The 27,297-nt window shown below is 37.6% G+C and overlaps 1 protein-coding gene across 6 annotated transcripts in view; it reads left to right on the forward strand.

Annotated features, from left to right (window-relative positions):
* DCTD (dCMP deaminase) overlaps positions 1–27,297 on the forward strand; it is a 60,105-nt gene that overhangs the window by 19,280 nt on the left and 13,528 nt on the right. For 2 of the 6 annotated variants that reach the window (XM_072928348.1, XM_032748120.3), the window contains 2 exons: positions 25,108–25,213; positions 26,554–26,689. In XM_072928348.1, the coding sequence (XP_072784449.1) occupies positions 25,108–25,213; positions 26,554–26,689 (242 nt within the window). Of the gene's footprint in view, positions 1–21,094; positions 21,253–25,107; positions 25,214–26,553; positions 26,690–27,297 lie in introns of those variants that run through there. The other 4 variants (XM_072928349.1, XM_072928350.1, XM_030271300.4 and 1 more) reach the window with 3 other exon arrangements.

The raw sequence follows: 27,297 nt of genomic DNA on the forward strand, positions 1-27,297 counted from the left end.
TGTGTTATAAACCCAACCCTGTCTCCTTTCCTCTTCCCCTTCCCCTTCCCTTTTCCCTTCCCCTTCCAAGTGGTGCCCTCTTTTATCAGAGAGGCAGTAGTGCCCATAGTTTACTCTACACAGGCTGGGGATCTGGCCATAACAATCATTCATGCCATTTTGTCATTCCAAAACATTTACAGAGCCAGATTTTTTAGCTTTGGAATACCTGATGAATAACAGCTCATTTACTGTCATCACCAGTCTGATGCCTGGAGTGTGATGAACTTCAGGGTGCTTCCCAGATAGGCTGCAGGCAGTGGCAATGATTGTCAAACATAATTGCCACATTTATTATCTCAATAGCCAGAGCTATCTGAAGACCAGTTAATATTCAATAAAATTTAGTAGAGCACAATAGCACTTTTAAAGCAGAGCAGTGTATGAGCCTTTGATGGCTTTTCCTGTAGTTCTCAGCTACAGCTCAGACTCTCATTACTCTTTCACATGCTCAGTTTTATTGTAGTTGGAATCAAGCTACATTATCAAGATGCAGAAACAGGGGTCTTATATTAAATATGCTATTAAATACATGTGGTGGATCTGCATATGGAGAAACCAATAACTACTTTATAGTTTCTGTTCATTCAGTATTGGCCACTCATGGTTTTTTCAATAAGCATTTGGCTGCTGGTTTTTGCAATATGAAGGTAGAAATCAGCCATTCAGAAAGGACCAACAAAAATTAGAAACTTTTATAGGAAAAATCTTATTTTGAGAGTTTAAATGAACCTGTCTGCCTGGGTCTCCTGTTTCCTTTTTGTACAATAAAGGCATGAGTATCAATAAGAGAAATTTGAGTAAGCAATGGTGTTAAATTCTTTAGGGTTTCATATTTTCATGTTTTATATTTAGTTTTAAAATTTGAGATTAATTTTGTTTGGAGGGACATCTGTATATCCTGGAAGAGGTATTGGAATTTTGCTTTCAGAGCATGTATTTTCACTTTTTATCCTCTTCTGTTTTATTTAAAATAGTATTTGCATAAAATTTTTTTTCTAAGCACATCTGCTCTTGCTTCTACCTCACCTAAAGATCTAACCCTTGCATGTGATATCTACAATGAAGAATAAGCAGCAGGAGCTGGTGAGCTTTCAAGAAATAAAGATCCTATTTTCATGCAAATGTACTAGTAATTAAAATCGTTGGGAGAAAAGAAAAAGGCAACTCAGTATGTAATACATTCAAATTTAATTTGAAGTATAATAGTTTTAAACTTTTCCATAAGAACACCCAGATTCTTTAAGTGATTTCATTTTGAGAACAGTAGTAATTGTCATTCAGATTAATGGATTAGTTTTTCTTCTCAAAAGACACCTTTAAAATAAGTTTAGGGGTAATAGTAAGAAGTCTTAAAGGTTGGGTTTTTTCCCCTGTGGTTTGAAATAAAGTTAAATTACTGAACTTCCATTCAAGCCTGTGGGTGAAGTATGGCTCTACTTAAACATTCAGCCTAAGGCCTACTATAAGCCCAACATGACTTCCACTACAGAAAGTATGTCAAGCTGTACATTCAGCATTTAGTGTTGTCGTTACCATCTCACTTTCATGAAGGAAGCAGTTTATTGAAAAACAAAAACTGTTTTTATTAAGTTTTATAATTCCTTTCAATCATTTCAAACAAATTTAAGAAGGAGAAGATACTTTGTGGTAGTAACACATTCCATAATTCTATCCTTTTAAAATTACTGCAGGAATTCAGAGAGAATCAACTTACAGATGTAAGTTGAGAGACTTAACTTACAGCATTTTTCTTCTCTTCTAAAATTTGAGATCTTGAGCATTCTCTGTTCTCATGACACATGAGCACAATTCCAAATAAAATAAAACCATTGCCTAAATATGGGACCCAGTTCCATTCATCTTTGAAGCTCTAAGGCTGCAAAGTTCAAATGCATAAACAACTTCTGCCATTTTATCTTATGCTATTAAAATTCCTTACTCTGTATATAGAACTAGTCACGGCTCCCAAGCGATACATGCATCTCTACTGATTAGAAATAAGTTTACTTCTGATGGGTTTGGAAAGGCTGGGCATTTTACATATATATATATATGTATGTATATATGTATGTATGTATATAAAGCTACATAATTTAGATCCCATAGAATAAAGAAGTGAGGTATTGATGATTTATTGATTAAGGCTTACATGGATGATGTGGAGAATCATAAATAATCTAAGACCACCATAGCTGATGACCATTTACTTATAAATGAGCTACCAGTAAGTACACATAATATATTAAATCTTTTCAATATAATAACATAAAACACAGTAAGTCCCTTTTTTTATTGTACAGTGGTGAGATTGCTTCCATTTTGGCTTCTACCCTAATTTAATTTCATAGCTTCATTCAGTACATGCCTATTAAATATATTATTATATGTCTTCCAACTTATTAGGAAGACTTATAAAAAATTTCTGGATATCTTGAAAGCTTCATAAAGCAAACAATTAAATGGAAAATTGTCCAGAACAGAATCCCAAGAAACTATTCTCAAATGCATTGGGCCTATTTGTATTCATCATTGTATTCACCAAGAGTAGGAGTAATGCCACTGATGCCAGTTGTGCTAACTGCAAATTGCTCTATTTTACATATTCTACCAAAAAAGGTTATTAGTATTACAAAATGAGCATTCAAAAATTAGACGCTGACAATATTATGAAAAGAAGCGTTAGGAGATTGCTTTAAGGAGGGATAATAGGGATAGTTTGCATCTTAATGTGTGGATACTAAATCTGGGAACCTACTGAAGGTGGATATCTGAAAGTCTTAGAGGAAAAATTCCTTATGAAAATATTAGATATTAAATATAGATCTAAGATTCATCAGAACATTTGACAGCACCTTTTTATTACCATCACCCAGTAAGATGATGAAAATATCTAAGATGTGTTAAGAGTTAAGCAAGAACAGCCACAGGCTAATTCAAAAGAATCATAAAAGAAAACCACAAGTGTCGTCCATATCCACTTAGATAGGTTTAACAACATAGAGGAGCTAAAAAAGGCCAACACCAGCATGGCAGAGATTAGTTCATGCCCTTGCTGTGAGAAGGATTCAGATGGGACAAGGAGAATGTTTATTTTCTTCTCAGTACCTTGATCTCCAGAAAAAAAACCTGTGAGGAAGGATCCCTCACAATCACTGCTTTCAATCTAATTTTCTCCATAGGTATCTGACATCAGTAGCAAGACTGATTGCTCTATGTAGTGAAGGTTAGAACTCATTGTGAAAAAAAGACCTATTCTATTCTATTTATTTTCTTATGCTGCATTTAGTATCTTGGTATTTGAATCCTTTCAATAATGAGGTATGGTATCATTTAACCTCTGCCCTAAAAATACTGGGGAAATATGTATGCATCATTTTGGTTTGTGTCCTTGAGGAAAGGTCTGGTTTATGCTGTAGCTGATCTTGCAGATGAAGCTGAAGGTAGTGACCAGGTGTCTTTTTTTTTTTTTTTTTTTCCCTGCAATAATTGATTATATTTTTGTTTCTTTCTCCTACATCTCTCCCTCCAGAATTTTCTGTCATACAGGTAGATGTTATTTTGACAGAGGCTGGCAATGAAGCATCTCTTTCAAGCCATAACCTCATATTCTTCATCCTCTAGATTTCAGTTAGCTTGGCCTGAGACTGCAGAATACAGGGATCTAAGATCTTCAGATTACAAATCAATGAATAAACAGTGGGAAGAGTGCAGAATGAGTTTTATGTGACTAGAATTGACTCTGAGTTTCAGAAGATGAGAAACAGGCTAGAGCATCTGGAAAGGTGCAGGTTTCACTCTGCCTTGCTGTAATCTAGTTAACAGAAGTTAGAATAACAAAGCAAGATGATTATCTAGTGCAGTTCAACAAAGAGGTCTACCTGAGAGCAAGCATTAGTCCCAGATGCAAAGATGCAAGGATCCACAAACCATCCATAATTATGGACTGAGTTGGCCACTTACTGCTTTTTACGTTCAGAATAGGCTTAGTGCCTCTGTGAGCCCCTCAAGTAGCATCACTTATTTCTTTGCTTCAGCTTCAGTTAAATATTTATTTAGGAGCTGTTGTCAAAGAATAAGCTGTCTTGATTCTAATGGGTATGGTTATATGTGAAGTGTACTTTACACTTGCTCTTGCCTTATCTTCACAGAATCACAGAATTGTTGGGTTGGAAGGAACCTCTGGAGAACATCTGGTCTGAGCTCACTGCCAAGGCAGGGTCACCTGGAGCAGGTTATACAGGAACTTATCCAGGTGGGTTGAACCTCTCCAGAGAAGGAAACTCCACAACCTCCCTGGGCAGTGCTCTGCTACCCTCAATGTAATGAAGTTTTTCCCCATGTTGCGGTGGAACTTCATATGTTTTAGTTTATTGCCATCTTGTCTAACTCATTCTTCTTCTGCATGTGGAAACTGAAAAGGCAGGTGAGAGACAAAATCCCCATGTGACTTAAGGGAATTGAGGATTTAGTAGCAACAGGTCTGCCTCTTCTCACTGTTCTTGAATACACATTTTGAGGGTGAGGGAATTCACACTGCAGCACTCAAGGATATATGCACTAGTGATGAGTTTAGCATATACTGGACTGGTTAGAGAGTATAGCAACAAAGAACATCACTTGGTGCTTAATAGTGCACTTTAGTGCACTTTTGAAATATAGTGCACTAAATCTCTCTTTATTCCCAGAAATGTCACAGCAGTCTTCCAACAAGGGCTGTCCTCTGCCTCTGTTACTCTTTCTGATTTTTTGGCAGTAACTAGAAAATTCACAGAGTAAAATGCATTTTGCAATTCCATCAATCACTGATGTGCCTGCTGGCATAATTACCAGTACACTGCATAGACAAACAAGTAAACTGATGGAAAGAAGTGTTAATCTTTGTCTTCCTGAAACAGATTCAAACTAATATTGTAGTTTTCAATTCTTGCCATGCTCCTTTGTACTGTGAGGATTTAGCATTCTCCATCTTCTGTACATAGTTTTTGTTCTTTCTAGCTGCTTATAGATATTGAATGACTAATGGTATTGTACATTTTTACCAAATAGTTTGAACAGAATTTAATATAATTACTTATCTAATTACCTGATGTTGTAAGCTTTTTATTGAACACCACAAGGTATTTGACATGCTCAGTATAACCCATAATTTAGGGCATAATCACTGTTATTTTTTAACATACTTACTTTTATACATTCTAAATTTTCATTTTTATAGCATACACATATCCACATGTTTTCCTCCACTGAATCTGAACTATGTTGTCCTTGTTTCTGTTCATGATCAGCTGTTACCTGTATTCCTCACACATTAAACTGCACACCTTGAAGCTCTGTCAGTTGCCCAGTTCTTTAGTGAAATGAAGATGTGGATCTAATGCTAAGCTCTCTGCATTGGTCATCTTCATTTCACATTTATGGCCATTCCTTTACTCTGAAAGCAAGCCAGTTTGTTGTCCAGTTGAGAATTACTTCCTTACTTCTTACCCTGTTCATTAATAACATATTTGGTACTGGATTAAAAGCTTCCTCGGAATCCAAGTGAATAATACATGCTTCTTTACTTTTGTCTGCCTTTGTTGTCATTTTCCAAAGAAACAAAGCTAGTTTGTTTTGCATTATTTCCATTTTGGTCATCTTCACACCAAACTATTAAATATTCTATTTGTGTGGAAGATCTGGGCAGTTTACCAAAATAGAAACGTTCCTCTTGTATTTTTATATATCTGTCATAGTGCCATAAGCAATAGTTAACATTTTGCAGACAGTACATAAAGCAATGTGTTTGGTACTGTACCCAATACAAAAATATGTTTTCACATAACAGAAATGAACTACAGCCTAATAGAGAGCAAAGTAGATTCTATCACAAAATACTTTAAAATGTCCTGAAACATATATTTTGTGAATGAAAATCTGCCAGTCAAGTTTTTACATTAGTTACAGCTTCAAAGAGTACCCTGGGGTGTGACTCTGTTGCAATGTGAAAATAGCAAAAGAAATATGAGTCTGCAAAAATGTCACAAACACATGAAATCTAAAAAGTACACATTAAATTTGATGGAAGAAGAATCACTGTTCCAACCTATTAGGCTGTTATATATTTAAAACTGGAATTCCTTTAAGAAGTCTTGCGACTGAAACTCCAATGAATTCCACAGTGATTCATGGCGAAAAGAAGTCTGATTTGAGACTTTTGCCATATCCTGTGTTTTACTTCACTGAAAATTTTGGGGACACATTAACGGTTATATAGAACTTTGTCAGTGAAAATTTTTTCCTTGCATACTTTGTATTTCTCTTCCTTGTGATTTATTAGTGGATAAAGATTCTAAGTAATGACAAAAATAAAGATTTTAAGTAATTACAAAAATAAAGAGGAAAATGTAAGCATCTTCATTGTTGGCTTCCTGAAATCCAAAAAGCAAGGCCCGAGTTTGTGACTCTCCGCGCAGAGACAGTTGTGTTGTGTGTGAAAAGTATGGTTTCATAAATGTGAGCACTACAGCCAGCTGCACAAGTTGGTAGAGCCTTAGAGGGCTGGTTCTCCAGCCATTCATGTGACTTAATGCTTTTACCACACTGACTGATACAACCTAACGTTGCTCTGGAGGCTTTCTGGCCCCTGGGCACTTCCATCATGACAACTGATCTCTTGGACTATGTAAGCCCAAAGCCCCTTGACCCATTACCAGATGGAGTTGTAACTGGGGGCCAAATAGTGAAGTGACAGAATTGGTATCTTCCTCTACATAATCTTGGACCAGCAGATGTCCCTCTTGGCATATTCTCTTTCACTCCCTTCTAAAGGAGACACAGTTTGTATTGTATGTTTAGGGGCTTCACTGGTCTCTGGCACTGCAGCAATTCTTCCCAACAAACTTTTGTCCCACAAAGTATTAATTTTATGGGTATCACCAGCACACACTGTTATCTCATTATTGGCTCTCATTTCAAAATAATTTATAAATACATGAAAACATATCTCAGACAGACCACTGTGAAACTCCACTTTTGACCTCTTTTACTGACCATTAAATACTGACCATTTACTCTGATGCTCTCACTTTTATCTTTTAACCAACTACTTATCCATGCAGGAAGTCTCCCTTTTTAAGCTATTATTGTTTAGATAGATGCAGGGTCCTTTAGCCTGCCTTCTACTCCCAGGGTGTTCTAGTTCTTACTTCCACATCCCTGTCAGGATTGTATTGAAATAAACCTTAATGATAGCCTAGCCAGAGCTCAGGTTCAAAGAGTGGATCTGGAAGTTGTTTATGGCTGGGCTTGATGATCTTAAAGGTCTTTTCTTACCTAAATGATTTGACGATTCTGTGACTTTACAAAGAGCAATACAGCAGATATTGCTTCTGAGATAAATACGTACATTTCATAACTTGTGATGGGTCTTTTTTTCCCAGTCATTTTCTTCCACGTTGAATCAAGAACTCTTTTCAACCACCTTTTCTGAACTTTTTCAAAGGCTAACACTGAGCTTAGGCTGAAGCCTCCTGGCATGCTTAAGGTCCCTTGAATAATGTTCTACCTAGGAATCTCCTGGACATATGTCCTGCATTTCTTTGGAGTCCCTTTTCTACCCTCAGCCTCATCACCCTCTGTAAACTTTCTAGTTTTTCAAACCTTAAACCTAGACCTTATGACTTGCCGTAACCTGAGGCTGTACTCGTGTTACTTTCAAATCCTATGGGCTCTTTAGCCCAAGGGATCATGCCTTAAAAGAGGAGGTATAAATGTAATGTTAATCCTATTAATGTTTTAATAATCTAATGGTACAATTTACCACATTAATGCAGAAAAAGTACATTAGCAATACAGCTGAAATTGTTCCTATAAATTTTGGTTTTCCTACTTTCTGTGAGGCTGTACTCACCTTCTGCATGTCCCAATGGGTCCTAAGGTTAACAACTTCCATCTTCCTTAAAAAGATTCCTTCAGAAATGGACATGTCATTGGCCTCCTGGGTCCTTTGTTGGAAAGATTTCAATGTTCACAGTAGGAGTTTCTTTCTCCTCTGATTTGGAATCTACTTGGGTTTTCTTACTAGCATCCACTAGCAGTGCATCATTCTCATTGGATGATTGGATGATTCTCAAGTCTGAAATTTTCCCCACAGCTCCTTTCAATGTAAAAAGCCACTGTTACAAAGGGATAATTGTGCTTTTACCATATAAAGTATACACAGACTGTGGTCAACGCAGGTAGGCAATACCCTCTTGACCACCAGGTGATTGCCGTACACACAGACACACAGACACACACACAAAAGAAAACCCAAATTAAAATCAGCCTATGTGAAGACGAGCCCAGACCGCTCCTGAAACCCAGCACTATCAGGTTGCTATCAGTGTCTGGCCTTTTACTTGTATTGACAAAATCCTATTTACTGAGCTACATCTGAAAGCACTGAAAATAACAACACAGTTTATCATTGCCTTTGCTTTTCTATGTCTTTTCCTTTATTTGAGAACAAAAGCCATGCTCTTTGGAGTAATTTTTCCTTAGTCTTGTCCCAAGGCCTATGTCAGACCATGCTGAACTTGCTTAGGATGCCCTCACATAATGTGCTCCTTATAAACCAGCATCCCCAAGTCCTGTCTTGGTGGTGTTTTTTTCCTACCCTCAGTCTTACCACCCTTGTAGGCACTTGGGTTTAGAAAACCCTAATTCTAACCTGAACGCATGTTTTTTTTTAAATCTAAGTATGCTGTATCAATATCATCATGTCTATATAATCTACATATTTTTTGGCTCTTTTGAAAAACTATCAGAATTGTAAAGCAGTGTCTTCCTCAACAGAATGCTAAGTCTTCCCAAATAAATCAGATATATCCAGGTGTCTCCCGATTCTGTTTCTTATCAAAGTTTCTAGTAATTTGTCCCGTACTCATCAGACTTAGACTCCTACTATTTCCAGACTTTCCCTGGAACCTTTTTAAAAAATTGGTTTTGCATCTTCTGCCTTCCAAAAGCAAAGCAATTTTAAGCAATAGGTTAAACCCTGCAGTGAGTAATTCAGCTCTTTTGTCCTTTAGAAATTTGGAGTGTATACGATATATTCCTGGTGATTTTCACTTTATCTATTTATTCCATAATCTCTTCAATTTCAGACTGCTCTTCAGATGAGTTCCCTGCCAAGAAGGGCTCTGATTTTGGAATCTTCCCAGTTCCTTCCACAGCAACCACCAATGCAAAGGGTTCATTTAGCTTCTCTGCAATGACCTTGACTTCTCTGAGTACTTCTTTATGCCATGAAAACGAACTAGCCTTACAGATTCTGGCAGCCCTCCTGCTCCTGATGTGTTTTGTAATGAAAAGTGTTATTAGTTTTGATTCCTTTGTTAGGTATTGTTCAGATGCTTTTTGGTCGCCTTATTATGTTTTCACATTTAACCTTGCAGAGTTTGTAACTCTTTGTGTCACTTGAACATAACTTCAGCCTTTTCAAAGATAGATTTTTGCTTCTAACAGCCTTACTTACCCTGCTGGTTAGTTACACCAGCTTCCTTTGCCCTTTCTGAAGTCTTTCTCAAGAGAAAGTATGTACTTCAACTGAAACATCTTTAAACAGGTTAGTGGGTGCCTGTACAGAGTTGAGACTCTGAGCTGCCCTTCTCTTCATTTGGCAAACTTCCTCATTCTTACTTTGTTACTCTTTTTTGAATTACAGCAGAGCTGTAGGAAAGAAGTGCCTGGATGTGAGCCCCTAGCTGTTCCTTGACCATGATTAATCTAGAGGTTTTTCAAGGAGATTTCTGGCAGGGTTCCTTTTCTCAGAGCTGAGTCTGTAAAGAAGAAAGAAATAAAATGTGGGGAGATATGGGAAAATATGTGCTCTTCTAGGACTTTCTGTGTGCTTACTTGCCCTTGCTGTTTTTCCCCTAGTTCTATGGCTGTTTAATTCATGCAGCTGCTCTGTGCTTCCCTCCCTTGTAGCACTATCGGTTTTAGCGAATAGTTGTCCCCATTCGTATTTTTGTGTCACTCTTACTGTTGTCACGTCTGGAATGACAGTTGTAGTGAAAGTGATGATATGCACAGTCAGGTTGTAGATATGCCTTGAGCTTCCCTGCTAAAGCACCAGGGACAACTCCTCATGACCCAGATGTGTCACGAGTCTGGCATACCCAGGGCCAGCAGAGCCAAAGGGAATGGCTCAGTATCGAGGCCTCTGTGCAGAAGTAACCGTGAGATTGCAGTGAATGATTACAAGAATGAGCAGAAGGAAAGTGTAGGGTTCCCTTCTCATCAGCCTCATATAAGGGAGTATCAGCCTTGGGTAACTCAGCTGCCAGTCAGGCTCGTAGGAAGATGCATTGCTCAGGGTGATGACCTGCTTGTCTGGATGCACCATACCTTTGTACCCAAGGTGGTCTGGGAAATCTGTACCATGGTCTGGGAAATCTGTACCATATCTGTACCACGGCTAAGAAAATTCAATTACAGCATTAAAAAAACAACAACTTTTCAAAATAATGAGGTGTAAAAATAGTAACAGGAGAGGGTTCTTCTCACTTCCTTTCCATGGCACTTTTTAAGACTTTTGTTCTAAGGTTTTTAAACACTCATATTTCCCTGAAAACCAATTCATAAACCTTTTGAAGACCTTAGGAAAAGATGAAAATACTTCAGCCAAAAGGTGAAATTCAAAAGTAAGAACTTTTCTCTGTGCCATGACACTTTCCAAGTGAAAGTAAGAAACCAGTGAGAAAATTGAAAATTGAAAGCTTGGGTCCTGCCTACCATTTTAATTTTAAAAATATTGTCAAGTGTGAAAATAAACATGTAGGATTAACCTTTTTTGACATATTCTAAATTTGGGATCAAAGAGATAAGCTTGTCACAGTGGGCTCCCACAGAATTTGGGGAGATAAAATTCCTGAGGCTTTGATCAGCTTTGACTGATCCTGAGCTGTCATTCAGTGGTTTATATCCCTGGAATATATAGTCATGGTTACAGTATGTTCCTCCTTTAGTATGCACAGATCTCTGCTCTGCAGAAAGGAAAGGATTTTAAGCTCTTTTGTAAGATCATAAATAAAGATTAAGATCTTGCATAGCATAAATACTGGGTTTTATTTATTTATTCTGTAGCAGTGAGGCACCACTAGTACATGGGTGGGATTTCTTCTCTGTCTGTACACTTGCTATATCCCACTTCCAGCACTATCCATTTTGAACTCTAGCTATCTTACTTATTTTTGTTCTGTGCATTAGTATTTGCCAGCGGGTTGTCATGAGTACAACAGAAATTGCTGTGCAAGCAGCTGGTACTTCTGACAAGGTTTTCTTGGTCCTACTGCTGTTGAATTTTCAGGCGAATAGAGCAGAAAAACATTTTTAGAAAGCTGAGTTTAATGCCAAGTGTAAACATAGACTACCTCTATCAAGAAACTTTTCTTTCCTGGGTACTTGATGCATTAAAACTAGCTAGATATAAATGGTTTTATTAATATTTTTTCAGCTTCAGGCTTTGAGAATAAAACCATTAGCTCTTACAGACCATAGTACTTATATAATCCACAGCTCATTTCAGCAGCTATCACCTTTCATTTGTCAGCTCAGAAAAATTGACAAACTGAATCCAATGACTGTTATTGACTGCAAAAGCTTCTGTTTTCGTGGTAATTATCTTAGTTCATGCCACAAATCTGAATTTAAGTGCATAATTCAAATTCTTTTGAAGTTATATGAGCATTAGCTGTTTAATTCCTCTGTGTTATGCTTGACAAATTTGGGTCCTATTTAACATTTCTAATTATTTTTTTTATCTTCAAAGAAATTATTCTTGTCAAGCTATTCCATTAAAACTTAGTTTTGGAGCAAGATTTTACTCATGGAAGCATATTGTTGTCTTTGCATAAGCAGAATTTATGAGTTCAGCTCCTTTCCACAAGAGATTAAAATTTGGCTTTGTTTGCCTTGTGACTTTACAGGCTTTCAGATTCACTTCATTCACTTTTTAAAAAGTAGTTAAAATTCACTTTTTATCTACAAAATCTAGAAAAAGAGTGTGGGCTTTGTAAATGACAACTCATATTTTCACACTAACATTTATTGGCTCAACTTTTCGGAAAACCGTGAATTATCAGAAGATTGGAAATAAAATAATCAGAAGTAGTAATTATGAAAGCACCATGGAAGTAAGAGTTTTGATAAACAAACAGTATAATAGTAACTGAGAGGACATAGGAAATTCATATTTGATAAACTGCATCTTAAAGTTTATCTGGAGGTACATTTCTTCACTAAATTGAGAACAATATTATTCTTTACAAAAATTGATGACTTTCTAAATTTGGAATCAGAATACAGTCAGAAAGACTGCTCTGTCATTAAAAGACTGACAAAGACTGCTTTTTAATTATGAAAAATCTAGAAATATAGAATTCTAAACATGCTAAACTGTAGCCCACCATAAGGTGAACTTTATTTATATAAAAAAAAGAATTTTCAATTTATCTTGATATTGAAATGTAGGCTTGTAAGCTGTAGAAGTGTTCAGACACTCCAGAAAAATGAATGAGGTAGATGACATGATGAAAAATAAGGGAAAGATCAGCTTGGATTAGTACAGATCACAAGACTCTAAAAAATGGTGTTAACATAATTTATATTTATATTAATATAATATATATAATATGTAATGGTCAATTTTAAGCTAGTGATAACAAACTTTTTTTTTATATTTAAATAAAATTTTGAAAAGACAGGATAATAATTTTTTTTTTACTTTGCCTCTGTAGTTGACATATGACTCTAATTGTAAATGCTTGGGTATCAATATTGTTCACTTGACTGATAAGAAGTTAAATAATATAAAGGGCAATAACTTGAAGTGGTGTTAGAGTTTCAGACAACATTTTGCAGCTAATTTCTTTGAATAGGAAATACCACAGACTACACAAATCTGAGACTCCAGCATTCTACTGCTTGCCCACCAAAATATGTGCAAACATTGTATGGAATACACTTACGAAATAAAAGATCTGTGGGTATAATTTCTGCCCATGCTTAAGGCAATGGGTTTTATATCTTGAATCACGAGAGTTTGAGTCCTTCATATTAGTATTGAGTCCCTTTAATACTATCTTACCTTGCTATTCATATTATTCAGGTAACACCATAAATTTTTTAAAGTTTTGTTTAGGTCTTGCCTCTAAGCTGTCTTTCAGACCTGAGTTTACAGGCTAATTATGTATCAAGAAAATATTTTTTATCATTATTACGTGTCAATTTTTTTTTTGTTTCTCAGTGTCTTTTATTATAAAAAAGATAAATAAAGAGAAATATTTTACCTACTCATAAACATTATATATGTCTGCTATGGCAGTATGTCAGCATATCTCCATTCTCCCCCTAACATGGAAGCATCTTATTGCCTTTGTTTCCTTCCATTGTAGTGTTTCACCTTCTGTTGTATTCTTTCAAATCCTGGTAACAAGAATACTGAACACAGTATTAAAGACATGCTGATGGAAGTCTCATCTTGCAGTGTTTCAGAATAGCACAAAGAGCAAAGATTCTTTTTAGTAATGTACAGAGAATATGAATTTCACCATATGTTTTGGCCAACAAGTGTAATTCTTGGGGTTCTTCTCAGGATTGGGTTTATGTGCAATTGTCCACTAGAGTGCAGGCTGAGACCAACAAACTCATTTTGTTCCTGTCATAAACTGACTTTGAACCCAGGTGTCTTAATGTACATCGTTAGCACATTAAAGCACTACACCTTCTAGCTTCAGGTGTGAGTATATATGCTGCTATCAAATTTGATGGATATAGCTTGTGAAGCTTAGTGACCTAGGGTGGTGATAATAAAGTATTCTGGAACCTGGATAGCATTTTGTTCTGTCACTATGGTTTTCTTGCTCCGGTGACATCAACTAATTTGTACTGCTTTGTAGGAGATTTCTGTATTCGGCTTTTTAGCCAGAGTCTCCATTTCCTTACACTGCTCTTACTCTTCTCTGTCAGAGTGAATTTCTTTCAGAGACAAAATATTGCTCGATATTGATCTCGGTGTGCTAATTTCAGGGTCTTGTATTGCAGATCAGCTGAAGTGCTGTTCAAAACACTGAAGAATTTTCTAACATAAAATGCACAAAGAAATTAACCCATAGAATATCTTCCAATAAGAATCCTCTGTTCCCTAATCCTTTAAAAGACCTCTAAAGTCAATTTAACAGACACTACATAAAAAACATATTTATTCTAAAAAGTTGTCCTAACAAGAGTAGCCAGTTTTCACAAAGTTCATAAAATTCTTAGGATTTTTGGCCTGTTTCTTATTTTTGCCTGTTTAAGGCATTCATCTTCTGCATAAAAATGCTCACCCAGAGAACATATATACCAGCAGAGTGATTTGGAGTTCTCCTTCTTACTGTCCCTATAGAACCTATTGAAGTTTTTGTAGAAATAATAGGGAGTTTTTTAGTTTACTTTCCTGTAAAGGAAAATCGTATATCAGTTCCCTTTTGCTTCCTCAGTTTTGAAAAAAATAAAGCACATCTGTTATTTAATTTTTTTTATCTCCCTAGGCTGCTGTGAAGGCTGGCTTCAAAAGACAGTTTTTCTTCAGTACTTTGAACCCTAAAAACATTCTGTTATATTCTGAGAAATAAGAATTGGATAAATCTTGGCTAATGTCTGACTTCCCTTTCCACAGTCTATAGCCCATTCACTTTTGAATTCCTTAATGATCCCTACTTCAAAAATCACATCCGGCTCTTTGCCTTCTTTACCTAATCGTCTCTTTTGTATAGCTTCAGAGCTGCTGTGGCTCCATGCTAAAACTCCTCATTTACTGTATACTGTCTTTGCCTGGGTCAATGTCTTTCTAATGTAATGTGTTTTTATTTATAATGGTTTTAAAGTTACAATAGCATGAAAAGTATGGATACAAACTGAAAGATAAAAAAATAATCTTAGTAGTAGCAAGTGCTCAGCTTGGGCTATTTCAGTCTGAACAAATCATGTTTGTCTGATGTAGACAACTAAAAGCAGAATCTCATAATAGGAAAGTGCCAGGAAATATTGAAAAGGAATCATGCTGTCAACTCTGCTTATGAAATAAATTAGGTTTACTAATGGTTATATTTCCCCTCATATCTACAGGAGCACAGAGTTCCTGTTCTTCGAAGTAAGGATGTCAAATGTATTTCCTGACAGCTCCAGCTCACTTTTCATTATTGATAGGTTAGAGCAGTGTGGCTGTTAACTGCCCTTGTGTAATTAGTTCAATGAGGTTAGGAAACAGCCAGAATGCAGAAGAGATGAAAAGTAGTCATATATAATATGATAGTGGCACCTGAGCTCCCTCTGCCCTGATGCCAAACTAACACTCAGGATGTTACAAAATGAAGGTGCCTTGTGTCTCACTGTTCTCTTGGTGTTACGTCCTAGGGACAGAGCAGTTATCCTCCCACTGAGGAAGGAAAATGCATTTGATGCTAATTTGGGGAATTGGGTGTATTGGCAATTTGAAAGGCAACTAGGTTGAAGGGATTTCATTATGCTGAGGTGAGACACAGGGCAAACACAGAGTGCAACAGCTCATTTTAATTTTTTTAAGTTAGTTTAATTAGCCAGTGTATCTGAGAATACCGAGATATTGTCTTCCCCCCTGGCCCCAATCCACAGGTTAGCTGAAGGGGTAATTCATCTCTTACCACAGAATAGATTTAGCACATTTACTTTAAACCTTCCATGCTAAATCCCATAAAAGATGTAAGAAAATGAGTCTGTATAGCAGCTCTTATATGAAGATTAACACGCTGTAGGAATGAAATCTAAAGATACAGTTAAGATATATGACAGGAGATTATACAGAAAAATAGGAAAATTCTCTATAGATGAATTCTAATGCTTATCATAAACAAAAAGAAGGTTGGGCAGAAGTTCCACTGAATTACAAAAGATGAGTCTAAGTGGAATTTGTATCAGGAGAAGAAAAGAAAACTAACAGCAAACTACTTTGCCCAGATATGAAGGGATAAGTGTATTCAATATCATTTGTATGGAAGAGTAAAAATTTCTGTCTTCAGAATGTATCTGATATAATGATTACAGATAATGTTATTTTCCAGTTGGAGTTCTTGCAGGTTGATACACTTCAAGAGATTTGGGGTCTTGGGAAAAATTCATGATGTAGTGAGAAAAGCTACTACATCATCACAGGAAAATCTTGCCAAATCAGAAGGGATGAAAATAGAAGATATTCTTCTTAGATATTAAAAATAGCCTTGAAAAATAAGGGGAAGGTAACAGAAAAAATAGAAAGCTGTGAAGTATGCAGGCAGCTGCTGAGTCCAGAAGCAGCATGCCAAGAAAGTGAAATTTTATACTGAAAGCAGAAAATTAATTTCTCGCTTCTAACTAGGGAGTATCTGTGATTGTGACTAGTATGGGTGGATGAAGAAGATATTTCATGTTTTGGAAGGAATCACTAGGATTTCCAGAAGACTTGCAGTTTGAGACTTTGTGTCTCAGTTTACTTTCCAAAGGACAACTTAGCAAGTTTATCTGTGATTTCCAGTTGTGGATGGAGATAGGAAAAAAGATCATGTGCAATATCTTCCATTTTTCCAGCACCTTTCTGTGTCCTGTTGTCCTGGTTTTAGCTGGGATGAAGTTACATTTTTTCTTTGTAGCTGGTACAGTGCTGTGTTTTGGATTTGGTTTGAAATTGTATGAGATTGCATAAAAATGGGAATTCAGATGCAAGGGTGAGTGTGAATGCAAAAGGAGTTTCAAAATTAGAGGGCTGGTCAGAGACAGATACAAACATTAGGAAAAAAACAAACAGAGAAAACATCAGCAACTAACACACAGCATACAGAAAGAGCAAATCTAGCTGGAGAATTTACTGATACCAAAGGAAAAAACGAGGTTATCAAGGTACTGCAAAGACAATATTTACCTATAACTACAACCATAAGTATGAATAAAACAAGAAAACAGTCAAAATTAGGAAATCACCATATGTCCATAAAAGTTTTATGTGACATAAAAAATTGTGTACTTTTAAAGATTAATCAGAAGGCTGTTTAAAGAGAATAATTTATATACTCATTTCTGATCCCAGACAGAATAAAGTGCAAAAATTCTGAATTTGGGGAATTTTTCAGACTTTTCTCTGGAAGACTGAGAATGTGATACTCAAAATAGTATTTCACTTGGACAGGAAGAAAACTGAAATCTAACACTAGACTCTAGTTTTCAAGGAAAAGATACTATAGAAGGGTAACCTAATAAAGCAGCCATCAAAATCCAAGAATAGAGAAGAGTAATGATTTCCTATTAGGACATGAAAAGCATAAAAATACCTTCATATTGGCTTGACTGATTCTGACAGGTACTCAACCATGCACAAGAATCACTGGCATTCACTGCTTATAAATCTGTAAAAAAGGTAGGCATTTAAACACAGATTTCAATGTCCTGAATTTTGGCATCTGATTTTGAAAATCTGCAACAGGCTTCTATCGGCACCCTAATTACAATTATATCATCCTCTTTGGTTTTAATCAAAGGCTGGCAATAAGTTGCATTTCTTACCATCTTTATGAATAAGTAATTCCAAAATTGCATAGTATAAAAAAATTACATGCTAAATGTAAAAATCCTATAGTAATTCTGACATACTTATGCTCCCTACAGAAAGTGCTAATATAATAATATAAACATATAATATAAAAATATAACAGTTGATTGCAGTGTATTAATGGGCTGGTTTGCTAACAAGTTTCTGCAGCTAACCCTGTTTAGGTCTTCCAGCAAGGGGGTTCCAAAATAGGACTTTGTTCACAGTACAAAGCCTGACATTGTAACAAATGTTATTTGAGCAGTGAGGAAGCCATAACTTCATATTTTTTATTAGATTATCTATAGAAATTCAGAACTCCAGCATATACCAGCAGCTGCATTTGTATTTAATGTGCTCCTCAGAATGTAAGGAAGTATGGATGGAAAAGTTTAACTCAGGTATAAATTCCTATTCGGAAAAATATTTAGAAGGTTAGTCTTGCCTAAAAAGTAATGTTCTCTAGCTGTGAAAATTATTCTCTACAAGAGCAATCACTTCTCTGTAAGATAGAGAAGATATAAAGACATACTGTCATATTTATTTGTCTTTCTCTTCAAACTTAGTAATTAGTTCCTGAAAAAATCATTCTATTAGAAAAAAAGACAACAGCTCATTAGAAATTTCTTTTTACTTTTCCCTTAAGTTTTGAGATTGACTTCAGGGTGGACTATCAAATTTCATGCTTCATATTCTGCCAAATAGCAAACATTACTCTCTGAGCAACAACTTATACATATGGTACATTTGGGGAGAGATCTTGCTTGCCAGCAAAGTTAAAAGAGTCTGTTGGCAAGCAGCAAGAAAGTGTGTGTGGGGAGGGGGGGGGAGGGGGTGTCTGTAAACTGGGGTTCCCCAAACTCGACTAAGTTTGGTCTTATCAAAATTGACAAAAGGTAGATGTGAATGTTTCATAAGAAGTAAGCTAAAAATATAAGCAACTTGACAGATGGTTATATATTAAGCATGTCTTTGAAACTTGTATCACTTTTCGTTAATAAGAGCATCTAAAGTATTTGTAATCAGCTAAGATTGTTTATTGACATCTATCCAGCAAAGTCATGATAGTCCACACTCGGGACCTTGTTAGGAAATGAGACACAAACAAAAATATCTTATGAAAGATTACCTGAGATACTTGAAGCTTTTTAACATACATCCTCCTTCTATGGAACAAGAGAGGAATGTGCAAGCACAGGACTAGAGTTCAGATATAAATTCAAAAGAAATTTGGCCTATTTGAATTCTTGTCTGTCGTAACAGGGGCTTTGAGTTAGAGCCCTCTAGTTCTGTCACAGAGATCTGAATTGTTCTGAGGCAGCGGAAAAGTGCAAATAAGCTTCTGGATCTCAGAGTTAATGGAGAGGAGGATTCAGACAGCTGATCCAGGGTGGTTTCTGCTTTTGTAAAGCAGGCAACAGCCAGAGAAGTCTTATGGAACCTGCCAGGCAGCATGATTTTGCCCCACACCTGTACTAAGTCAAGCTACCTACCCTCAGCACAGCCCTGTGTTTAGAACACAGGATCCTGACCTATATCTTGCCTAGCCCAGGTGAAGAAGGTACCCTTCTCCCCATGTGTGCTTAAAGAAAGAGGCTGTTACGTCAGGTACAATAGTGCATTGTCAGAGGAACAGTCATGACTTGGCCACAAGAGAAGTTTTCAGCATAACTCTTTGAAAAAAACTAGGGGAAATAAAAATGTTACAAGGTTTCCAGAAGATGTGTCACTTAGCAACATTATAGGAGTCTACTAACTAAAATGCCACCAGAAGTTTTTCTCCTCAGGCCATATATCAGTGCTGTATCATAAGTCGTAGTTGTAGTTAGAAGATGTTATGGGTTTATCCTCAGAATCCTAATTATGAAAAGTAACAAATTTGGCATGAATCATTGTAGTGCTACAATTTTTATTCATACTTCAAGAGTGCAGAAACAGACACACAAATAGTAGAGAACTTTTTGAACAGAATTATGTTATTTTCTTTTCTCCAGATTAATTGAGTGCTCTTTAACTGTCTTCATGATCAACTGTTGTCAGGCCTTTCATTTCATCTTCAGGCTCATGCTTTCCTGATTGATGCTACTTTCATTAAATTTGTTTTATTTTTCTTGCATTTAAATTGTTCCTTTTCATTCATTAACAAACCATACATGAACATTTGTTGTCCATAAGAAATTATGCCAATAGAAGTCTTGCAAACTGAAATAGCTATGTTTTCCCACTCTGAGGGCTGGAAAACTTGTCAGTTGAAGGTTGCTTTTGCCAAGTTTTCTGGTTACAACTGAATAGGAATATCTGTGAAATTAAGTAACATTCTCATATTTGATAGTTTGTCAGTTGTCTAAAAAAAAAAAGCTGACTGATATAGCAATCTTAATATGAAAACATATTAGCAATATGCTCTTCTGTGTTGATCACTGCAGGATCTCTGATTTGGCATAGCTTCAAAAATAATTATGAGCATGGCAGGTTCCTTGGCTTAGCCATCTTCTTGCACTCATGTTGGTGTAGTAAGGTACCCACTTATGCAATTTGGTGTGCATATGGTCAGTCCACCTGAGATGGGACTGCTGTGTACCCAGTTTCCCAAAAATGTCCTGTTTTCCAACCTGAAGCATCCTCCTGGATGAAGAGGAAGATTTTTGACCAGGCTGCAGGAAACCATTCTCTCAGCCAAGTCAGTTGACCACATTCAGATCAGTGGTGCAGCTCACATGCAGTGCGAACCCATGGCTTGCGCTCACAAACTCCTCTTGGGGATGCTATCAAAGGCAAGCGTTTTCCTTTTGTCCATCATGGAGTTCGCTGCCCCTGTCACTGCCTCCAGTGGGAACAGAATTGGTCACGTTCAGCTGGGTTTGGGCAGTCTTCACTTGATGCCTCGTAGCCCCGTGGAGCGAACGTGTACCTTGCTCCCATTTGAGTGCTTCCACAAAGGCAAGCCCTAGTGGCAGCCAGCCAGCTAAGGTAGGCAGCTTCTCACACAAGGAACACAAACACACCATACGAACATTTCACATTTATTATCATGCCTCTTATTTTGCACTGTAATCGGATATGTGTGTGTGTCTGTGTGTCTGTGTGTCTGTGTGTGTGTTCAGCTACCTGTGCATCCTGGGAGACTTCTACGACTTAGCAACAGCTGGAGGTATATAAACCATAATAAATAAACCATAACTCAATTTCCACATCAATTTTATATCCAGAGAATAAATAAAACCTCAGATTTTTCGACGTTTTAATATGTTAATGGCAAGGCTTAATAAATAGCATTTACCTCAAGAGCGTGAGCAGGGCGAAAACCCTCGTGCTTGTGTCAAAGCATAACATCAGAAGCAGCACGTGTCAGAAAACTGATCAGACATTCAAGTGGCTGGTTTATAGTGTCGCGGGGCTCGCAGCAGCCCGAGGTGGCAGCGGGACCAGCTCCCGGCGCTGCGGGCGCACCGAGTGCCGCTCCCGCCGGGCCGCTCGGGGCGCGGCTCGGCACGCCCGGCCCGCCCCCGGCCCCGGCCCCGGCCCCGGCCCCGCCCGCCCGCGCTGAGGCGGCGAGAGCGGCGTGGCCGCGGCAGGATGAGCGGCCCCCAGCCCGGCCAGCAGCGGAACGGGTACGCGAGTGCAGGGCCTCACACGCTCTTTCCGCCCGGCATCCCGCGGCTCCCTCGCACGCCGGCCGACTGAACTTTCCGGCCGGGCCGGGCCGCTGCCGCCCGCGGGGGAGCTCTGGCGGCGGGGCCCGACGGCCGCGCCGTGCGGCCAGCCCAGCCTCTGAGGGCGGGAGCGAAGCTGGAATCCTCGGACGGGAGGGAGGGGAGCTGGAATCCTCCGGGACGGGAGGGAGAGGCAGGAGAGGAAGGTCCGCGCAGCCGGGGGCTCCCCGGGCAGCGCCGGCCGTCGCCGTGCCGGAGGAACCCGTCCCGGTGGGCAAGCGTTTCCTGCAGCCCCTAAGGGATCCGTGGTGGGGGCATGGCCTGTTTCACTTGGGTTTCCTAATCGCTGGCACAGGAAAAAGAGCAGGCAGGGTGTCTTGTGTTCATTATATCCGGAAATGGGGACCTGCGTGAGTAATAGGCAATTAATTAAAGTCAGAAGTGACTCTGTAAAAGTGAAGTACGTTCAGTGAAGGGAAGTGTTCTTACACTGTTTAACTGAGGCTCGGTATTCATACACAGTGTTTATCTTTACAGGTTTGATGGGTTATCTCCCAAGAAAACCGTGACTATAATTAATTTGCAATGCACTGAGTATTGTTTTTCTGTAAGAAATATGGCGTTTTCTCTTTGAAAACCTTCCCTCCTAGTACGGAATATGTAATGACCCTATCTCAGCACCTATATGAGGGGAAAAATGAGAAGCCTCAAGTAAAGGAAATCCCACATTCATTTAATGTAGTAATGATCATAAAATATGAGATTTAAAGAGGAAGTTTGTATTAAAGGTCATCAAGAGCCCATATCCTGTTTGGCTTTTGGGGAACAAGACCTTAGCTGAGGATGTTTATTTATTATTTTTAATACAGGCTTCCTTTTTTTACCTCTGGTTTCAATGCCAAGGTATTGATAGTCTGTCTTCAGTAGTATACATGATACCGGGGAATAATGCTGCTCGTATAGAGTTGTAACATAATGCAGATGATATCAAAGATAAGGAAGCAGAGGAAAAACTTTTAAAAAGTGGGAGGTTGATATGATACCCCTCAGTTCTCCAGCTGTACAATATTGTTGTATAGCTTATGGTCATGATTGTCGTATGAAAAAATTTGAGATTATAAATTCTGTTATAGGATTCTCAAAAGAAATTTTCATTATGGTAGACCATTTTCCTAAGTAGCTGAATGACATTTGTTCCTTTTTCAGAAGGTGTCACAGCTTACTTGAAGCCTAGATGGATGAAAAAGACGTGAAAAGGGAGGCAGTGTTCTCTAGTAATAGAATCTTTTTCTCTATTTTCCCTTGAAATAATCTTTACAACATTTTCTATAGACTACTAATTATTCTAAAATTTAGGTTTTTCTTTTCCCCCATTGTTCTTAGCAGTATTCTTCAAAGCTTTCAGTTTCTGTTATTTTTGTTCACAAGTTCTTAGGGGTTATGCTAAGGCAAGCATTGATTGCCTGTTTTACAGCTAGCTATAGTATTTTCTAGAGTAGCTTTCATTCATGCAATTCTGGAGCTTGAAAATGAGCATAAAGAAGATTATCAGCTGCCCCAAATCCATAAACTTCTTTTTGTGTGTGTGCTTGACTGGTAGCCAAGGCCTTGGCTTCTGCTCAATCAGAAAATAAGTGGTTTATACACATTTCACACTCTTGAGTTCTTGTGCACTGAGATGAGGGAATTGTCTTGCCAAACACAGTGATGTTAAGTAGAAGTAATTGAGTGAGGGCTTTGGGGGTTTTTTTATGTTCTCTTTGATGTAAGCCTTCCCCTTATTTTTTAGATATCCTCTTCTCCCTGTGAAGTTGGTGCTCTGAGGGACCTCCCCTTACATACAGTTCTGTATTTATTAGAAAAGTAAATACTAGCTTTTGTTATGTTTTGAATAAGTAGAGTTGCTAGGGAATAATTTAACAAAAGGAGATCTCATGACCTCTTAGTTCAGAGTACTGCTATCTTTCTGGGGCCCTTTTCCCAGAATATTTTATTCAGTGTAGTTCTATATTGTGTTTTATCCCTCTCCAAAGACATGACTGTGAGTGTCACTTAGCCAGGAGCAATCATTGAAAGTCCAGTTATGGTTTAAATTTTGTAAATCCCTTTTTTGGAGTTATTTTAAATAATTGTATAGCTGAAACATTTTCTTGATGTTTTAGTTAACCTGTCAAAGTTCAGTTTGGCACAGAGTGGTGTGAGGGTATGTCTTTAATCTCTTCTTTCTCTGAGCACTTTTCCTTCTTGGTAGGATATAGCCCCAACCCTTTAGTTACCGTGATTCAAGTCAGTTTGGGCATTTTTAGAATCACATGCTTGATTTGTGTGTTTGCTTTGACAACTGATAGTTCTGGGCACTATTTACAATGTTGTCGAAGTGTGAGAGAGGTGTGTGGGTTACATCAGGATTGTGTGTTCTTCCCTCCTTACTTTGGGATGGTGGCCTTAAAGGTGATACTCATTAATTCCAAGAACAAGCCAAAATTGCTAACTTGTAATGTGCCACATACAGACTATTCAAAACCAGCAATTTATCTTTGGTAAATAGCGCATTGTAGGTTTCTAAAGTATAGTTTTATCATTGTTTTCACTCAAAGAGTGTAACCTCTTTATGACAAGCTAACTGCAAGCCTCTAATACATGGGTTTAGTTATAAAAATAATGATTAACTAAACACTTGCCTTCTAATATTTGTCTTCTGAAAGTGCCGGTGCTAGTGTTGTCAGGAGATGTCTTGCTGCTTGCAGTTACCTGTGATGTATTTTTCTGCATGGCTGTACATCACAAGAAGGGTATCTTGGTCTTAAGATATATAGGCTGATAATTGTATTTGAGATTATAATTGTATTTCAAGTTGTAGCAATGATAGGGGAGAGAGTTTGGGAGAAATTTCTTTCAATTTGATCTTTTGTTTGAAATTTTCAAAGTTTAAATGTATGTGTGGAGAGAGAGATGTCTGCCTTTCTTTTCTTCGAGCTGAAATGTGCAGAAATCCCCCTGTTGTGTCTTACACTGTCTGAGCAGGCTTTCACCCATAAGCAAGCAAGAGAAAATGATGTATCACCCTTTTTTCCGTCTTCTTTCCCCCAAATCTACATTGCAGGGCAGGGAAAGAAGCAAGCTTTTGTGGCACTCACTTCTACATGCTATATCTAAAGGAAAAGTTCTTGAACCTGTCTCCTGTCAGTTTCCACAAGGCTTTGTAAGACATTATCTCAAGAGAAAATTAGCAGGGAACTCTTGGAATGGCCTCAGATCTTTGGTGGTAAATGTTGTAACAAGAGGTAAATTTATAGTGATAACCGTATGGTCAGAAATTAATGCCTGCAGAGGAAGTTACCAAATAGGAAGCTACTGAGCACTTGTTGTAGGCAGAAGTACAAAATAACTTAGATTAGAGGTTGGCAGTTATCACAGTCATCATAAAAAAGATTATGTTGTTTGGGTGAGAAGAATGGCAGTACATGATATACCCGAACCTTAGAAATATACAAGGTGTTATCTATAAAGGATAAATTGCTCTGTCTTTGAATTGCTCAGTGCTCTGAATATCTCAGCCTTCTTATCTAAAAATACAATTTGCAACCTTGCTTGGATGCCTTTTCCTTGAAAGGAAATGTTGCATGTATAAATTCCTGGAAAGCACTTAAAACTGATGGTTTTACTATCAAAATATTGGTGAATATGTGGTCTTGGCCACATTCTGATCCTGGTTGCTTTAATCTTGTGCATGTTAAAATAATACAATTTGTAGTAACTCTAGGGCTGTGGTGTTTGCTGATGGCTGTTTTTTTCTATAAACTGTTGTTTCAGCAGTGAAGCATCCTGCAAAAAAAGAGAGGATTATTTGGAATGGCCTGAATATTTTATGGCAGTAGCTTTTCTGTCAGCACAAAGAAGCAAGGATCCAAGCTCTCAGGTAAGAAGGCAACATGTAATAATAAGATAACCTAATCTATATTGCCTATCACATCAGATGTACATGTAGCAATTTCAAGAATTTCTTAATAAAAGTTATTTCAGTGTATAGCTATTCAATTTTTAACGTAGTCAGCACCTTCTGTTACAGAAATTCTCTTTTTGGGCCTGACCTCACATGTATAATTCTGTATACATTTGTAGCTTGGAGTTTTATAAATCATCTTTTCATCAGGAAGTTAAAATGACGCATGCATTTTGTTTCCTTTTCCAGTAAATATAGTCGCTTTTAGAGGAGGATAAAAATAAAACTCCTCTGGAAGATTTAGGTTGTAATTTTTTAAGACACAAGATTTTACAAGTTTCTTTTCCTCACCTGTAAGAGAATTTGTTTGTTATTGAGTTGACTGGAGTTTTCTTCTAGTTTGTTCCTCCCTCAGGATCCCGTTCCCTGTCTTCAGTGTCTGTTTCAATTATTTCATGTGTTTCATGTGCCTCTGTTCAATATTGTTCATTATTGATTTCAGGTGATTGATACAGCTCCTGAAACATGCTATTCTGCAGGATCCAGTCATCCTGTTAGACTTCCTTTGTGTGAAAAAAATCAGGAAGAAAATCCCAGAAAAACAATCTGTTCACTTCCTTCTGTACATTACAGCACTTAGCTCTTTGAAGATTATTCACTTGGGGCTAAAGTTTAGTTACCCAAGGACTGGTTGATAAACACATTGGGTGAATTAAAATTAGTACTGTTACAATTTCAACAGCTAATATGGGCAGAAAACAAAAATGCAACACATCATCATTCTTTAAGAAGAGTCCCTTTGTAGACTTAGGCTGAAGCAATAAAGGGTGAGAGTTAAAAGGTTTGGAATTTTAGTGCATGTTTGCAACAAGCCACAGTCTTGAGAGGCCTGCATAAGCCAACACTTGTATTTCTGTTACATCTTTCATAACTTTTCTTTTGCTCTCATTGCTCATACTGCTGCTGGGAAAGCTAATTTGGGTAGCTGAACTTAGGTGTTTACTGGGGTTCATTCAGTGCCGATTCTGCTCCCTGAACTAGGTTATTTCATAAGCAGACAAGGAACAGTGCTAGCAGGCTGGATGGGAACAGCATGACCAAAGGGTTAACAGAGTTACATCTGCCCTGACTTATTTCAAAGCCCCACCAGTTAGGTACAATTGTAGCCCTGCTCACTAGATGGTGTGACTTAATATATTAAGTGAAGCTTGTATCTCTTAAATGAAAATCATAGGACTGACTATTCATGTCTCATCTTGACTGTTGACACATTCTTTTGCATGCTATTGATACTATATAAATCTGATTTTATTTAGGTTGGTGCCTGCATTGTAAATTCAGAAAACAAGATTGTTGGAATTGGCTACAATGGGATGCCTAATGGTTGCAGTGATGATGTACTACCTTGGACAAGAACAGGAGCAAATAGACTAGACACAAAATATCCTTATGGTAAGACTTCTTGTGGTTGACAGGTTAGACTTGTGATGTCTGTGTCTGTGAAAGTTCAGCTGGTAAAGTATCGATCAGTTTTTATTCCACTCGCTTGATATCGTTAATGTGCCCATATATGGTACACCAGGAGAAAAATCACAGTCTATTTGAAAGACTGACTTCCTGGTGAAATAGGTTCATAAATATTAGCCATTTTGGATTGGGTAGTGGAAGCCTGTAAATATGAAGCAGCTCATTAGCACACAGTTGCAGTGCACACAGACAATTGCTGCTTCTGTGTATTTGTCTCCACAGAAATTACAGTGTGTGTATATGCAAAACAAGTAATGGGGTCTAAAATACAGGTATTAAAATTATAAACTCCAGTAGTTGTGAAAAATTTCCATTTCAGGTGTTGATGGCATAGGTTGTGTATGTTGTGAAGAAGCTGAATATTTTGGCGTGAAGTCTGTGTGCTGTGGGTCTACCTTCCATGGGTGAGGTGACTTTCATTGTTTACTTCAGCCTCTGATTTGATTCCCATTTACTAAATGGCCAAAAGGAATGAAGAGCAGGGATGGTTTCATAGTAAATGTTGTTTAGTGCTGCTTTGGATCTTGCCTTTG

The sequence above is a fragment of the Taeniopygia guttata genome, chromosome 4 (assembly GCF_048771995.1).
Source record: "Taeniopygia guttata chromosome 4, bTaeGut7.mat, whole genome shotgun sequence".
Classification (NCBI taxonomy): domain Eukaryota; kingdom Metazoa; phylum Chordata; class Aves; order Passeriformes; family Estrildidae; genus Taeniopygia; species Taeniopygia guttata.